The sequence below is a fragment of the Bidens hawaiensis genome, unplaced genomic scaffold (genome assembly GCF_021521415.1).
Source record: "Bidens hawaiensis isolate Kalapana, Puna unplaced genomic scaffold, B.hawaiensis_p1.1 tig00012232_1, whole genome shotgun sequence".
NCBI lineage: Eukaryota > Viridiplantae > Streptophyta > Magnoliopsida > Asterales > Asteraceae > Bidens > Bidens hawaiensis.
In genome coordinates this window covers 122508-140571 of record NW_027491991.1, presented here as the reverse complement: position 1 = coordinate 140571, position 18064 = coordinate 122508, and the positions used below count along the sequence as shown (strand labels likewise).

Here is an 18064-nt window from a genome sequence, read left to right as displayed (position 1 = left end):
CAGATAATGAGTATGGGTCCTAACAAACATATAAAAATTTCAGTTCGGTTTTGAAACAAGACATCACTGAAATCAAACGGTAACTTTCGCTCTTCACAAATAAAAAACAAACCGAACTGTTGGCTATAAGTTTGGGTAAGTTATTTTGGTTCAATTTCGTCAGATATTTCGGTTTCGACTTGGTTAATTGGTTTTTTTTCCTCATCCCTAAATTTTACTAATAGCAGGTTCTCATAGTTATAAGGAACATATATAGTTTTCCACATGACAGTTAAAAAAACATAGTTTGCTGCTAGTTTTCACACTTAAAGTTACGAAGACCTCGGGGTGTTTGGGATTCCTTATTTTATCTCTTATAACTTATTTATATAAGTTAAAAAGGTGTTTGGGTAATGTGACTTTTTTAGCTTTTTAAAGAAGGAAAAATGAGTTTTTGACAAGTTAGGAGGGAGCAACTTATTAAAACAACTTAAATAAGTCAAAAGGAGGCGCAAATAAGGAATCCCAAAGATGGACCTCATGCAAATAACCAATAGTCACTACTTAAAAATGGTCCAGTTGCAACTATCGGGCCATGGACCGAGCTCAAAAGCCCGTATAGAAAACTCGTTGCAGGCAGCCCAGCAAGTGTGAGATCAAGTGCACCGAGCACCCCATCCCGTTACTGAATCCGTTCAGCCCAGCTTTCTCAATGGGCTCACCATATTCGGTTCAGTTCGACGCTTCTTATGTGATGACTATGATGATAATATGAACAAACTGTCTAATCCCACTCCTCCACAGTTTTGGCTGTTGAAAATGAATGCACCTGAGTGGGTCCCAGCTCTATGGGGGTGCTTGGGCGTGATAGGGGTCCGGTGCAGTGCAGCCGTATTGCATAGGCGTAGTGATTAATATTTATATTCAGTTAGATCAATCCACCATTGTGTGACATGCAATAAACTACTCATTTGAGTTTTTAGATGTTGGTGTTTTCAGGCTCTTTTCAAGCGTGTAACAATATTACAGTTTTGCTATATTGGGTGAGAAGAAGACCGCACGGCTGCGGTCAAAGCTTCTCGAGAAGATCTTGACTTTTGATATCAGGTGGTTTGACTGAGACAAGAACACGAGTGCAGCCGCTTGTGCAATGTGGTTCGGTCGCTAGTTGGACTGTCGGAGACCACTTGTCGTTACTAACACAAGCGCTTTTCAGCGCGGTTTTCGATAATGGTTTAGGCTTAGTACTCTCATGGAGATTGACACTTGTGTTATAAACCGCACAGCCATTTTTAGTCGGGAGTTTATGTTGGAATTATGGACCGGTTCGGGTAAGTCAATACGGTCAACCGGGTTATGACCCGTGAGAGTTACACCGTGAGGTAACGAGCCATTGACCCGCTTAAGTTAGTTAACCTGGTTATATACTTTAACGAGATGAAATTACATGGAGCGGGCTTTGGAGCAAGAAGTGGACTTTTTGGCCCATTAGGTTTATAACCAACTAAGTTAGTTAAACCTAATTATAGATTATATAAACACATGATGTTATGGACATAACCTTAACCCTAACCTAATCAACAAGTCCATCTCCTTTCTTCCTCCACCCCATCGCCGCTCGTTGCCTGCCGCCGCTGTATGCCGCCGCCGCTGTCTGCGGGCTGCTGTCCGCACACCACCACCGCTGCCGGGTTGCCGTCGTGCACCGCACCGTTGGTCGTTGGATCTCGTTATGTCACCTAGCTCGGTTCGTTAGCCTTTGGTGTCTCAACCGGTTAATTATTAACCGAGGTAAACTTAAATATATTGTTAGTTTATATTTAATGTTTTGACTCGTACTCGTATTGTTTGTAATCGGAACCTGTCGGGTTTTGTTTTCGGTGCTGATTAACATATATTTTCCGCTGCGTATATTAATTAATGTAATTAATTATTATTTGTCACGTTTATTGAACCGGATTTAATAAACGAAATTTTAACTGATCACCACTGAAACCCAACAGTGGTATCAGAGCCTTGGTTACAACATACGAGTCGAATCCGGTATTTTCACCGGTTCTACATCATAAACTTCAATGGAGTTGACGTTGATGATCTAGATAAAATGTTAGGGCAATTTTAGTTTGGTCAAAATTTTATTTATTTTATTTGACCAAAATATTGCCCGACTTATTTTTCGTTGAATATGTAAATCTGGCCCTACCTTGTTTGGTTGGTTGAATGATTTTATTTTGGCCATATGGATGGTTCAAAAGTTGTATTTCGTTTTCGGTTTTATTTTATGGTTTTTGGCCACCTTGATGGTTCAAATTGTAATAGATAGGGTTTAGTTTTTCATTACTTGTATTAGTGTAATTTTGTAATGAAGAAGACCCGAAGAAAACCGAGGACGAGGACGAGCTCATGGAGTTCTTGAAGCCAGTGGGAGTTACCAAAGATGACGGGATGCACCAAGAGTCCATCCTTGTAGTTGTTTTGTGTTGTGACCCCTTGACCTGATTGATCTTGCTAATAGGCTCTAGCAAGATCAATCACTAATTTTGGCCATTTAAGATTTACATATTCTGTTTGCTTGCTTGATTATAATAGGATTATAATACCACCAACCTAATACCAAATATATTAAAATAAACTAACCAATCAAGTTATGCAAAATTAAACTAAATTTAATTTTCCATAACTAATAACTTAATAGGTAAAACTATTAACTTAAAAATTGGTTGGTGTTATCGCGACAATTTTAGTTTTAATAGGTTATTTAAAACTAAGTGTCCTGAGAGATGAAAGGGTTCATCAAGTTGTCTCGATCAATAAAGTAAAACTGGACTTTTACTCTATTTGGTAAATATTTAAAATTAATCCCAATTTAAATCAATAGTCTATGCCATCCTACTATAAGTCACACTTGAGGCATACTGCCAAACTTCAAGTGTTTGGAGCTACAGCACCGCACTTGATTTCTAGCCTATCCCTTCAAGGTGAAAGGGTTTCGTTGACACATCCGGCTCTTTCACAAGTGACTATACTAGGGCGATTATTACTTTACTCTCTTGTTACGTCCTACAGCTATCTGGAGACTAAGGTGGGCATAGATGAGGCTAAACGCATCTACTTAGGCAAATGTTGTCTTAATAGGCCTCATAAACGAGAGTTGTGCTCTATTCACAATTGGCAATCGTTGTCTGTCTGCCTAACCACTTACTAATGTTGTGTGCTATAGCTGCCATTAGTAACTGCAAGCCAGATTCTCAAGTTCCTATTTACTAATGTTATTGGGTCATTAATAATAGGATTAAAACATCGAAAATACTAATAAAATTTACTTTTGCTTAATTGAACAGATGTCTACTGATAATAACTCCTCATTCACCCTCAAGGCTATCCTTGAGAAAGAAAAGTTGAATGACACCAACTTCTTAAGTGGCACCGCAACTTGGGACTTGTTCTCAAGATGGCAAATAAGCACTATGTTCTCGACAAACCTGTTCCAACCGAGCCTGAAAACAATACTGCTGATGCCAGAAGGGTTCTTGACAAACATATGGACGACTCTGCTGAAGTCGTCTGTATCATGCTAGCTACCATGTCTTACGAGCTTGCTAAAGGCTTGGAAGATTTTGGTGCCTATGAGATGCATGAGCAACTCAAGGGCATGTTCCAAAAACAAGCCCGTCAAGAACGCTACGACACCATGAAGCAGCTCATCAGCTGCAGAATGGAACTTGATTATCCCCTGTTAGTGCGCATGTCGTTAAGATGAAATGGTACATCGAAAAACTAAGGAAACTTGATTATCCCCTAACAGATGAAATGGCAGCGGATTTCATCCTGAACTCTCTTCCCAGCTCTTACGACCAGTTCGTAATGAATTTCAATATGAATGGCTGGGTGAAGACAGTGCCGGAGCTTCATGGAATCTCAAGACGACTAAGATGAATATTCCCGCTAAAAACAATCAAGTTCTTATGGTTCGATCTGCTGGTGTCATCAAGCCTAAACCCAAGAACCGGGGTCATAATGGTAAAGGCAAGAAGAAGGTTACTATTGCTGCCAGGTCTGCCACCAACACTAACAAAGGTATTGCAAAGGTACCACCGTCGCCTCCTGAGGAGCGCCAGTGCTACAAGTGCAACAAAATGGGACATTGGAAAGGTAACTGTCCCGACTACCTAGCTGAGCTAAAAAGGCAGAGGACCAATGGTGGTCTGCCACCAACACTAACAAAGGTATTGCAAAGGTACCACCGTCGCCTCCTGAGGAGCGACAGTGCTACAAGTGCAACAAAATGGGACATTGGAAACGCAACTGTCCCGACTACCTAGCTGAGCTAAAAAGGCAGAGGAACAATGGTGAAAGCTCCTCTAAAGGTATTTCTATTTACGTTATTGAACTTTTCATTGTCTCTAGCAACACATGGGTATTTGATATCGGATGTGGTTACCACGTCGTTAATGTCTTGCAGGAGCCTGAAAACTAGAAGAAGCTGAAACAAGGCAGCATGGAACTCATCGTTGGAGATGGGAAGAGTCATAGTTCTTGCAACTGGCACATATCGTTTTGCTTGTCCGTCTGGCCTTGTAGTTACTTTGGATAACTGTTTGTTTGCACCTGGTTTTGACCAGAAACATTATTTCAGTTACTTTATTATTTGAACAAGGATTTAAGTACGTTTTTAATAGTAATGCTATTTCTGCCTACTTGAATGATATCTTTTATTTTGAGGCTAAACCTCGAAATGGTATTTATAAGGTTGATGTTCAAATAAACAATAATGTATGTAATCTTTTAAACGTATCAGATCTGGCATCAATGATACATTTCTATGGCATTGCCGACTTGGCCACATAAGCAAGGCACGGGTTAAGAGACTCCAATCCGAAGGGATTCTTGAATCCACGGGACCGGACTCTTTTGATGACTATGAATCCTGCTTAGCTGGAAAACTCGCCAAAGGTTCCTTCACTCATAAGAATGAACGAGCAAAGGATCTGCTGGGAATCATACATACTGATGTATGCGGTCCTTTCAGAACCATGTCTAGGAATCATGAAAGATACTTTGTTTCTTTTATTGACTATTGCAGTTGGTATGCCTATGTGTATCTCATGAAACACAAGCATGAAACCTTTGAAAAGTTCAAAGAGATTCAAAACGAAGTGGAAAACCAACTCGGGAAAACCATTAAAATGCTTCGATCAGATCGAGGTGGAGAGTAGCTCAGCTTAGAATTCATACATCATCTGAAAGAGCATGGAATTGTTTCACAGCTCACTCCACCCGGCACACCCCAACACAATGGCTTGAGCGAGAGGAGAAATCGAACCTTGCTAAACATGGTCCGATCAATGATGTGTATTACTAACTTGCCTCACTCCTTTTGGAGCTTTGCCCTTTTGACCGCCGCCCACATTGTCAATCTTGCTCCAACTAAAAAGGTAAGCAAAACCCCATATGAGATATGGCATGGGCGAAAACCCAATTTTTCTTTCCTTAGAGTATGGGGATGTGATGCTTATGTCACTAGTGATTCTGACGATAAGCTCGATTCTCGCGGCGTAAAAGTTGTTTTCGTCGGATACTATAACTAAAGCCGATATTATTTCTTCCATCCTGATACAAATGTGATTTCTATCAAAAGGAAGGGCCACTTTCTTGAGAAGGAAATTCTCGATCGAGGAACTAGAGATAATATTGTCTAACTTGAAGAAATTCAAGAACTACAAACTACCGCTAAGGAAGTTGGAACGTCTGATCAACAAGTTGTTGTTGCTGATACATCGGACATGAACACAAGCGTTCGCAGAAGTAATAGGACTCGCGTACCAAACTCTAGATACCTATGGCATCTAGATGGTCCCGAGGTCCTCTTAGTAGCCGAATCAAGTGATGAACCTACTAATTACACATCTGCTATCTTAGATCCGGAATCTGAGAAATGGCAAGATGCCATGAATGCCGAGATGCAATCTATGCGTGACAATCAAGTCTGGAACTTGGTTGAGCTACCCCCGAGTGTCGGGCAGTAGGGAGCAAGTGGATTTTCAAGAAGAAAACCGACATGCATGGAAATGTGCAGACTTATAAAGCACGGCTAGTCGTGAAAGGTTTTACTCAAACTCAAGGTATTGACTATGATGAAACCTTCTCGCCCGTTGCTATGACTAAGTCGATAAGGATATTACTTGCCATAGCCGCGTACTATGACTACGAGATATGGCAAATGGATGTCAAAACTACTTTTCTTAATGGACATCTTTCAAAAGATGTCTATATGGTTCAGCCTAAAGGTTTTGTCGATCCTAAATATCCTAACAGGGTGTGCAAACTGAATAAGTCCATTTATAGACTTAAACAGGCATCTCGCAGCTTGAATCTTCATTTTGATGAGAAAATCAAAGAGTTTAGTTTTATCAAAAATGAAGATGAGCCTTGTGTTTATAGAAAGGCTAGTGGGAGCACTATATCATTCCTCATCCTATATGTGGATGATATGCTGATCATTGGAAACAACATCCCTATGCTTAAGGAAGTTAAGAACTGGTTGGGATCTTGTTTCGCAATGAAAGATCTTGGTGAAGCTACTTATATTCTAGGAATTAAGACCTACCGAGATAGGTCTAAGCGGCTTATAAGGCTGAGTCAAAGTACATACATAGACAAAGTAATGGCATGCTTCTCTATGGACAACTCCAAGAAAGGAGCTCTCCCCATGACTAAAGGAACCGTCTTGAACAAATTAATTGCAATCTCCGGCAACAGACATTGAAACTAAGCACATGTAAGCAATTCCGTATGCTTCAGAGATTGGTTCTATCATGTATGCTATGTTATGTACTAGACCTGACGTCTCGTATGCACTGAGCATGACTAGTCGTTTTCAGCAGAACCCTGGCATTGCCCACTGGACTGCTGTGAAGAACATTCTGAGGTACCTGAAAAGGACGAAAGACATGTTCTTGGTGTTTGGAGGAGTGGAAGAAGAACTCACTGTAAGATGTTACACTGATGCTAGCTTCCATAATGACCGAGATGTTTCTCGCTCACAATCTGCTTGGATGAAGAAATTCATAGCCCACCTCGATCTGGTTCCAAGTTTTCTGAAACCGATCGATGTAATCTGTGATAACACAGGAGCCATTGCTCAAGCCGAAGAGCTCAGATCTCATCACAGGGCCAAGCACATTCTAAGTAAGTCCACTATATACAGGATATACTGGAACGAGGAGACATCATAATAAGCAAAGTAGACACAGATCAAAACCTAGCTGACCCGTTCACTAAACCGATGACTCAGAACAAGCATGATCATCACAGAGATGCTATCGGTCTTAGATTAGCTAGTAGTTTATTTTGATTTAGTATTTGGATGTGTGAACATTTCAAACAGTTATACTTTAAGTTCACTTTTGATTTAATGGTTAAATGCAAATGTTGAATGATATAACTGTGTTCATTATAATACTCTTAATCGGTGAATATTGTATTCTAAATTATCCGTAGTCGGTCAGACTCGTGGGAACGACTCTGAATTAAGACAATTCTGATTTTGGACTCAAGGAGTTGACTTCCAAACTCACAGACCTCATTATGAATGACGTTGGATGTAACTCGCATCAAAATCATTCATGGATCTTAGTCATAAGATGTTTTGATACTTGTATACTCATTTAGTATCCTTAGACTTGAGGTACATATTAGAACTTTCGTTTACTAAAGGCTATTCTTTGATCAATGTCAACCGCTATCGCGTAACTGCCAGCTATAAAGGCATTGGTTGGGAATAATCTGAAGTTCAGTGGGAGTTATATGTAATCAAGATGGGATTTTGTACTCTTACATGATATGTAACAGTTAGACATCTTGGCGCCCTCGTTGATTCAAACTGGTAAAGTGTGAGGCCTCACCCAAACTAACTGTGTGTTTGATTGGACCACTTTGACTCTAGATCGAGAACTATAATGATTGAACGCCATATGAGATTGAACCTGATCCATGTCTCATTGTTCAATTGATGTCTTATACAGAAAGGATAGATGACAACGATTACCATAAATTCGTTATCTTGCAATAATGTATTCCAAGATTATTTTGGTTAATGAATTTAAAATGTTATAACCTGTTGGGGGCAGCTATGTGTAGCTAGAGCACCGCTGACTGTCAGTATTGAGTAACTTAACCAGAAACAGTCCAAGTGGGAGACTGTTGGAATTATGGACCGGTTCGGGTAAGTCAATACGGCCAACTGGGTTATGACCCGTGAGAGTTACACCGTGAGGTAACGAGCCATTGACCCGCTTAAGTTAGTTAACCGGATTAGATACTTTAACGAGATGAAATTACATGGAGCGGGCTTTCGAGCAAGAAGTTGACTTGTTGGCCCATTAGGTTTATAACTAACTAAGTTAAACCTAATTATAGGTTATATAAACACATGATGTTATGGACATAGCCTTAACCCTAACCTAATCAACAAGTCCATCTCCTTTCTTCCTCCACCCCATCGCCGGCGCTGCCTGACCAACGCCACTACTGCCGCCGCTGTCTGTGGGCTGCTGTCCGCATACCACCACCGCTGTCGGGTTGCCGTCATGCACCGCACCGTTGGTCGTTGGATCTCGTTGTGTCACCTAGCTCGGTTCTTTAGCCCTCGGTGTCTCAACCGGTTAATTATTAACCGAGGTAAACTTAAATATATTGTTAGTTTATATTTAATGTTTTGACTCGTACTCGTATTGTTTGTAACCGGATCCTGTCGGGTTTTGTTTTCGGTGCTGATTAACATATATTTTCTGCTGCGTAAATTAATTAATGTAATTAATTATTATTTGTCACGTTTATTGAATCGGATTTAATAATCGAAATTCTAACTGATTACCACTGAAACCCAACAGTTTATAAGCTAGAAGAGTTTTAATGAAGAGTTTATCAGGAAAGTCTCAAAAGGCGCAAAGGGAAGGAAGTCAGCTCGCGAGTGAAGCGGTTATAAACCATAGAACGATAACCGCGTTCTCTTCACAAAGACGGGTGGCTAGTCCTTATAAGGACACATTACAAGGACCGAAAAAGGAAAGTATACGACAATCTTATTATTCTGGGGCCAGGCTCTTTTTATCCTAGTTTTTACAACTGCTTCACAGCTTTGGTGTTTTGGTATAGGGTCGGTTATTAATAGAAAAGTGAAGAGCGCCCGAACGGCTTTTTCAAGCGTTTTGGTGTTGTTATTAACTGCATATACAATAGCTGATGCAGGGAGGATGACTAAAGATATATCAAGACTCAAGACGAAGTGATGCTGTTAGTTCAGTGTTTGCAATTCTTGATATATTGATGAACAAGATATAAAGGAGTATAACTTAAAGAGGCCTGAGGGTGCATATCGTGTTAGAGTGAGTCAAGAGCCTACTCTTTTTTTCGGGTATCATTCTTGAAAACATTTTGATGAGGCAAGGAGATCGACGTTGGTGGAAAGACTGCAAAGTTATACCTGGGGAGACAGTTGTGGCTCAGCATCGATTGCTGGTCGCATATACAGGCTTTAGAAATAAGCTGACAAAGCGAGAGAGGAAATGTACACCTAGAATTAGATGGGGAAATTTGAAGGAAAACAATCTTCCACTGTTTAAGGACAACCTCATGTTGCAGACATTGACTCGACTAGATGGGAACTGAACTCAGATATGGGAAGCTATGGCGATAAAGATCATTCAAGTAGCAAAGGAGACTCTCGGGGTCACAACAGGAAAGGCAGGTGGGCATAAGGAGTCTTGGTGGTGGAATGAGGTTGTACAAGACAAGATAAGGGATAAACAAGGAAGTTTTAGGGAGCTTAGGAGGTGCATGAATGAGTAGGAGCAAGTGGGTTTGAGGAAGACTTACAAAACGACTAAGAGAGAGGCGAAGAAGGCAGTGCTAGAAGCAAAGAACACGGCATATAAACGGATGTATGAACGTTTAGAAACAAAAGAGGGGGAACACGCTATGTTTAAGATTGCCAAAGCCATGGAGCGTAGAAGGCAAGATCAAGGGCCTGTGAAATTTATAAAGGATGCGGACAGGCATGTACTGGTTAAGGAGCAGGACATCAAGCTAAGATGGCAAAACTATTTCCACAACCTTTTTAACAATGGGAGAGCTTACAAAAAAGAATATGACTACACAACCTCTCAACGACAACAACTGAATAATTGCTACTGCTGACAGATCACACTGGAAGAAGTGCAGACTGCACTCAGGAAGATGGGAAGGGCTAAGGTGGTCGGCCTAGACAACATACCCATCGAGGTGTGGAAATGTCTGGGAGAAGAAGGAGCCATGTGGTTAACTATTTTGTTCAATATTATCCTCAAATCTGGCAAGATGTCAGACCAGTGGAGGAGCAACGTCGTAGTCCCTATCTATAAGAACAAAGGAGACGCCCAATGTTATGGTAACTACTGAGGAATCAAGCTCCTAAGCCATACTATGAAGCTATGGGAAAGAGTGATTGAGGTTAGACTTAGACGGGAAACTCAGGTTTCGGTAAACCAATTTGGCTTCATGACAGGGCGTTCCACCACAGAGGCAATACACATCATAAGAAGATTGATGGAAAAGTATAGGGAGAAGAAACGCAACCTCCATATAGTGTTTATTGACCTAGAAAAGGCCTACAACAGTGTACCTCGCCAAGTGCTTTGGAGGGTAGAGGGGTCCCGAGGAAATATATAGAGGTAATTATGGATATGTATGCCAGGAGTTCTACAAGTGTTCGTGATGCCCGTGGGGGATACTGACCTTTTCCCGTGGAGGTAGGCCTTCACCAGGGGTCAGCGTTGAGCCCGTTTCTTTTTGCTATAGTCTTGGACGAGTTGTCAAAGTCGATTCAGGAGCCACTCCCGTGGTGCATGATGTTCGCAGACGATATAGTGCCAGTTGCTGAGAGAAAACAAGATCTTAACATGAGGCTGGAGGAATGGCGAACAGCGTTAGAGAGAAACGGTTTAAGGATTAGTCGCTCTAAAACGGAGTACCTTCACTGTGATTTTGGTGGAGTAAATGACAATGAGGACGTCCAGATCACCATTGAAGGGCAAGTGGTTCCGCAGGTAATGAAGTTCAAGTATCTAGGATCGTTTGTCCAGAGCAATGGGGAGTTAGACAGTGATGTGGCCCATAGAGTTCAGGTAGGATGGTGTAGATGGAGAGCAGCCACAGGTGTATTGTGCGATAGGAGATTCCTGACTAAACTAAAGGGAAAGTTTTATAGAGTCGCAGTTAGACCTGCAATGTTATATGGAACAGATTGTTGGGCCATTAAGAAGGCACAAGAGCGGAAGATGGAGGTAGCAGAGATGAGAATGCTACGGTGGATGTGTGGGCACACAAGGTTAGATCGAATAAGAAATGATGTGTTTTGGTAGAGATTAGGGGTAGCTAACATATTTGACAAAATAAGAGAGTGGAGATTGAGCTGGTTTGGACATGTGAAGAGAAGACAGGCAACGAATCCTGTTAGATCCGTAGAAAACATTACTATAGAGGAGAGGAGGGGTAGAGGCCGACCTAAATTGACTTGGGATGAGAGGATTATGAGTGATTTGCTAGACCTAAACCTCTCTAGGGACATGGTTGAGGATAGGAATTCTTGGGGACGTAGAATTAAGGTTATTGACTTTTAGGGAGAAAATAATACCTTAGGGGCTTCTCTTTACCTTATTTTGTCACACAACATTATGTTATTTTCTTTTCATATATTATGTAGTCCCTTTTTTGTATTTTATTACTATTTCAATATATCTATATATTATTATCATTATTATTACTAAGTGTTATTATTAATTATCTTACTGTTGAACTTTGATTGCCTTTTATATCTTCCTATACATATGATTTTTAGAGTTGAGGGTCTCTCTGGAAGCCACCTCTCTATTCTATTGGATAGAGGTACGGTGTGCCTACATTCTACCCTCCCCAGACCCTACTTATAGCTTTGCTATTGATGGGATTGCCACTGGGTATGATTGATTGATTCTTGAAAACATTGCTTACAGGAAACCAAGGCAAACGCTACAGAATCAGAGATCATGAATGCTGCAAGTTGATTAGATCAGCTTATGCTTTAGTTAAGATCATAGAAATACTTGTCAAACGATATTTTGTTCATTGTGGATGATAGTGGAATAAAAGACGGTTATGAAACATATTGTGGCGAATGAGGTGTGCAACTATCGGGCGGCCAGAAGCCCAGAAACACCGAAAAGCATTTGCTCAAGCCATTAATCATTATAAAGAGCCCTGCTATTCTATTGTTGGATGAGGCAACAAGTGCTCTTGACACCTTGTCAGAAAGCTTAGTTCAAGAAGCATTCAAGAAGATGATGAAGGGGCGTACATGTATCGTCGTGGCCCGCCGTCTCTCGACAATTCAAAACTCAGATTCCATTTCTATTATTTATGATGGGAAGGTGGTCGAACGGTGCCATTCTGATTATCTGTACCCGGTGGTGTTTACTGGAATCTTGTGAAGACGCAGGGGGCAACTCGTTACTCGCCTCAGGCAATTAAACATTGCGGTTAACGCAGTTCAATGCAAGATAGCAACAAGATTTGTAAATTTTTGACATTTATAAGGTTGGAAAAATGTGGAATTTAATAAAATTTTAAAGGGTATGAGTTGTGGAATATGCAGACAGATTGTAGTTTTATGCCCAGGTTCTGTAATAAACATTTGTGGACAACCACCTATAATGTCACAATAATATCATTTGATCATCTTGTTTCTTTTATATTTTATTAATTCTACAAAGGTAAAGCCAATGCTGCCATACCTGATAATGCAAAACTAAATTTGCCATACCAAGCATCAACAATCTTATAACTATAATAATACTGATAGTTCTATCCAAATCCTCAATACAGAAACACTCCCGGGTGGAGGATACAAAGCATGTTCTAGCATGATAAAACATAACACATAAAGTACTAAAAACATGTTGCCAACTTATTACAAGCCAAAACGAAAACGCAAATGTCATAATGTATATACAATTAGTAAAACGAAAGAGAGCACGTTACTCGTCATCTTTGTATGGATACTCCTCTGGAACCTGTTTAAGAAGCTTCACCTGCAACTCAAACGCATCATCTCCTTTAAGCATATCCCTGATCCATGTGACTTCAGTCTTCATCGACACCTAGAAAATGTGACAAAAAGGTATTAATATATAACTTTATCCTAAGTTTAATAAGAGAAAAATGTGACAAAAAGGTATTAATATATAACTTTATTCTAAGTTTAATAAGAGTAAAATATGACGGTAACATAAAACATACCATCTCTAGCGCTCCCCTAACAACTCCACTTAGAATGTTGCAGTAATATAAACCTTGGCAGGTGTCGGGAAGCTCAACAAAGTCTACAAGAGGGTTATCCTCCAAAATGAGACTGCAACAAGTTCCTTCTGTGTCCCAGTTACTTACAGATGCAGTTACCCCTAAAAACATTTTGAAGCCCACCTGTTTGGAGGCAACGATTAAAGCCAGAAAAATGGATATCAAAGAACCAGAAAAGCAGGCGCCAAAGAACACATAACTTGGATAGAAAATGATTGACAGAAACAAAAGGGCAACACATTACATTACAGAAAATATTTTGTGGTATACATTGTGCTCTCCAAAAGTACATCTCAAGATTTAAAATGTTAATAGACTATGCACCGCCCAAATAGTCCAAAAGTGGAACACACAGAAACAACCAGAAAAGCAGGCATACACAAAACTGGCATATTTGGAGTGTGAGTTTTCATTTGAAACATTTAGTGACACCATAAGCAGGTTAATATTTGCTTAGATAGTTAACATATGTTCCGAGTAGTTGATTATTTCCCTGCAGTTTTCAGACTTATGCCATTTGACCAAACCAAAACTAATCGATCTGACTTTCAGATTTATGCCATTTGACCAAATCAGAATAGGTACAGAAATCCATTTGACCAAATTGCCCCTCATGTGCTTGGCACACAGGAATACTGAACAAAAAATATTAAACACCATCCATCATGGTGACCTATTTTGTTACCATATAGCAAACCTATCGGACACAACAAGTAATATCTAATATTACTGTAGGGCTGTTAATCGAGGTTAAGCCGTTCAGGTTTCGGGTTAGTTGAGTCGGGTTTTCAAAAAAAAAAACCCTAATCAGCAGCCCGACCTTATTAAGGTTCGGGTTAGTCGGGTTTCAGGTTAATCGGGTCGGGTTAGTCGAGTTGTATAGATATTGGGCTGCAATTTTATTTCGAATGTATTGAGCCGCAAATTTTTGAATGATGACTAGATCTCTCAATTCAGGTTGTGCATTCAGTAGATGATGCTAAACAAGCCACTTTCCTCTGCAAATAGTCATGATTAATGCATTGTATGTCGTTTGTATAAGAACATTGAGTACTGTTTTGGAATTAACTGAAAATCTAACAAACAAGCATATGGAAAAAAAAGTTCAACAGAAATAAGTTCACTTTACCGATCATGATTTTACTTAACAAAACGAAAATTTATGGTTGGTGTTGATGATGAAATTTTTAAGCCATGACTAACAGTAAATTATGCATGTTATGCAGCTACAACATGGTGGTTTATATTTTTTAATATTTATTACTGTTTTCAGAAAATATTTTCTGAAATTTAAAAAATGCAGCATATGATTTTTATACATTTATTTAGTTTAATGGAAAATGACCAGTATATATATTTATTTAATCATTTACAAACCAAGCCGATCTCGGTTCAGGTCATTTACAAACCGAGCCATCTCAACTTGGCTTGTTTGCAAACCTTGGCTCAGCTTGTAAACCACCATGATATACACACAAACAAACATATAAGCAGTTCAGGGGAGAACGCAGCAATACCTTGGCAATGACTTCAGCGGTTTCCCTAAAATCAACACATCTCGTCACATTAGATTTCGCAAGAAACTCATCAATCAACCGGATTCCAATATTATAACCCCTGATCCATCAAACAAGCATAAACACCTTTAGAACAATGCATCAGGCTAACATTTACATAAAACAACTCATACTCATTTTATAAATTAAAAATACAAAATGAATACATTTGATCAAGCTGCTTATTAACTTCCTCAACCTCTTCCAAATCCGTAAGCAACTGTCGCACTATCGCTCCATACGTCAAAGTAAACAACTCGGCGTTCTACAAACAATCAAAATCAGCAAATTACGATACAAATCAGTTGTAAAATCCTGCCTAGGTGCCGATTAATCGCTAGTTGGTTCTGCACCGACTAGTCGCCGATTAATCATTATGTGGTCAAAATCGGTAAAAATTGAAAATTTTATATATAAAATCATACGTATGTATGTATACACACACACACACATAAATTTGAAAATTTACATATTTATTCAAATCTGATTAGTGTCCAGCGGTTTCTACAACAGTGATACAAATGATAAACCTAAATACGAACCGCAACAAATAACATTATTATCATCTAAATCAATGTAAAAAACGTTACCACGCGCTCGACGTTGGCGAATATAGCGTCACCGGATCTCGGAACAGCAGGAGCCATTGCAGGTCTACGATCGATCAGTTAAACAGCAAATGAACACAGTCTGCAAATCATTCTAGGTTATAATAATAATAATAATACCTGTTAATCCTTTGAAACTCAAATTATAAACAAATTAATATCGCTAATCGGCGAACATTTGACATAAACAGAAACTAAATTAATATCGCAGGAAATGTAGAAATTGGGATAATAATCGATACTACAAATCGTGAAATCATATCAGATTGTTATAATAACATACCGTTCCGGAGATAACTAACGCCGATCCGATCTCAATTGGTTTTGCAGACTGAGAGAGTACAGTCGAACAAAAGGTCAAGGAACAGCCATACGACGTCGTGTTTTTGTTTTTTTGGGCCGTGGGTTCAGACAGAGTTGGGCCTCTTTTGCTCTTAACTACATGTGTAAAAAAAACCAGTTTTACGCAAACCGAACTCAACCAGTTTCATTCAAACCGACCTAAACCGTCAGTTTCAGCACTGGTTCCTCTTAAAAATCTATCAAACCGGTTTGAGAAAAACCGGTTAAACCGGTTTATAAACTTGACTAAACTGGCGTGACCAGGCCAGCCTATCTTGCTTCTAAACCGGTTTATAAACCGAATCGGGTTTGAGTCAAACTGGTTTTGACCAGCCGTTGACCAAACCGGTTCGGTTTTGGTTTAAAACCGGTTTTGTACACCTCTACGCTTAACCAGACGGCCTATGGACGTAACTACTAAACCAGACCAGTTTAAATATAAAACTGGTTTCAACTGAACCAGTTTTCATATCGGAGGTACGTTTAGCGGTTCACGTATTTCACAACCAAGCTGGTTTTAGAAACCATTTTTTCCCTATAACCGCTTTATAAACCGAACCGAACCAGTTTGATCGGTTTAGTCATTTTCTACTCCTAAACGACTAAACTAGCTTTTAAACTGAACCAGTTTGGGTCAAATTGCTTTTGACCATGTGTTGACAAAACTCGTTCTTTGGGTGGTGGTGTGGTGGTTCTGGTGATGAATGAGTCAAGGTCCAACCCTATGAGGGCGGACAAAACGTGCTTCCGCCATGAAAAAGTGTTCGTAGCGGTGAGTTTGATTGTGAGATGAGTGTTTGCTTTGATTTAAATGACTGATGATTGAGAGGCCATGGGGATGATGATATTCCAGGTTTTCTTTTAGTGATGATGGGATTGAAGCTTAGTGGATCAAAAAAGCTCTTGATACCATATAGACTTATGATTGAATATTGGTTTAAACGATATATTTTCATTCTATTACATACAAGATATTTATAAGTTGAAATAATGCAAGTTAAGTAGAGATATTGGGCAGTATACAAGGGATTGATATGTGCAATTTGTTACACAATATTATGGTCAATAATCCTATTAATTGCTCTTGAATGAGATCCCATATTGTACGTTATTGCCTTGTATAGATTGATTTGAATGATTCTCTTGATTAGTGCTAATAGTTTGAACTCCTTGTAGCACTTTTCGAAAGGAATCTCACCCTTCTTGAGGAACTAGTAACACTGGTTTAATGGTTTTTACCTAAAAGTTCACCACACCCTCTTGATAATCGTCGGCCTGACGTTGGCAGTAGCAAAGGCTACAATGGCAGTGATCAATGCGAGTGCAAGAAGTGTTAGCTTTGCCATTGTTGGTTGTTGTGTGAATTGAGATGTGATGGTGATGGGTATATATATAGTGGATTTGAGGATTGCATCAGGGCTGATCACAAGCCGAGCCAAACCGAACTGAATGAAGGCTTGCTCGTTGCTTGGCTCGTTTACAATTGAACCGAACCGAACGGTTGAAATTCGAACCGAGCCAAAATTGAAAGATCCAAAATCGAATCGAGCATTTTATCGAACATCGAGAGATTTTCGAGCATTATTTATTTCTTTTTCACTTTAATTTTCCAATAAGAAACAAGTTTAAAAGTTGTAAATAATATATTTTGTAAACAAATTAATAGTTTTCAGACAAACATGTAATAGGTTGTAAATTTTTATGAGAAATATATTTGAACTGAGATATAATGACCATGTAAACAAACTTCTGGTATTCTGAAAACTTGAAGCGAACAAATAAAACTACAAAATTGATGGAACTAGGAAAATTTTAAAGGTTTAAAAAATTGTATACTTATATTTATGTGTGTTGCTATATATTTATATATTTGTTCATATATAATTATATATAAAATAAATTAAAAAAATTCGAGCCAAACCGAGCATACCTTTGCTCGTTGCTTGGCTCGTTTACAAACCAAACCGAGCAGAGCGGCTCATTACAATCGAGCGAAAAACCGAGTGAGCATTTTTCGAGCAATTTCCAAGCGAACGACGAGCGGATTGGACGACCCTAGTTGCATGGAGCTAGGTACATACATGGAGTGATGGACTAATGCTAGTGATTCTAATTGAGTTTCTCATGCGTTAAGCCACGAAACATAGTTCATAAATAAGTTATGGACACCTTTTATTGATTGACTATATTCATCCATCTTTCATCAAC

General features: G+C 39.4%; 1 protein-coding gene and 1 pseudogene across 1 annotated transcript; one reads left to right on the top strand and one right to left on the bottom strand.

Annotated features, from left to right (window-relative positions):
- The first annotated feature begins 519 nt into the window (after window positions 1-519).
- Window positions 520-9269, top strand: LOC143540473 (putative multidrug resistance protein pseudogene; annotated as a pseudogene).
- Window positions 9270-12868: 3599 nt separating this feature from the next.
- LOC143540462 (uncharacterized) lies at window positions 12869-15564 on the bottom strand. Its single transcript, XM_077033514.1, has 5 exons — window positions 15497-15564; window positions 15074-15171; window positions 14868-14967; window positions 13291-13473; window positions 12869-13151 (listed from the first exon to the last, which is right to left on the bottom strand). Exons 1-5 carry the CDS (start codon window positions 15551-15553, stop codon window positions 13029-13031), a joined length of 561 nt encoding a protein of 186 aa, XP_076889629.1. The 5' UTR covers window positions 15554-15564; the 3' UTR covers window positions 12869-13028.
- Between the last annotated feature and the right edge of the window lie 2500 nt (window positions 15565-18064).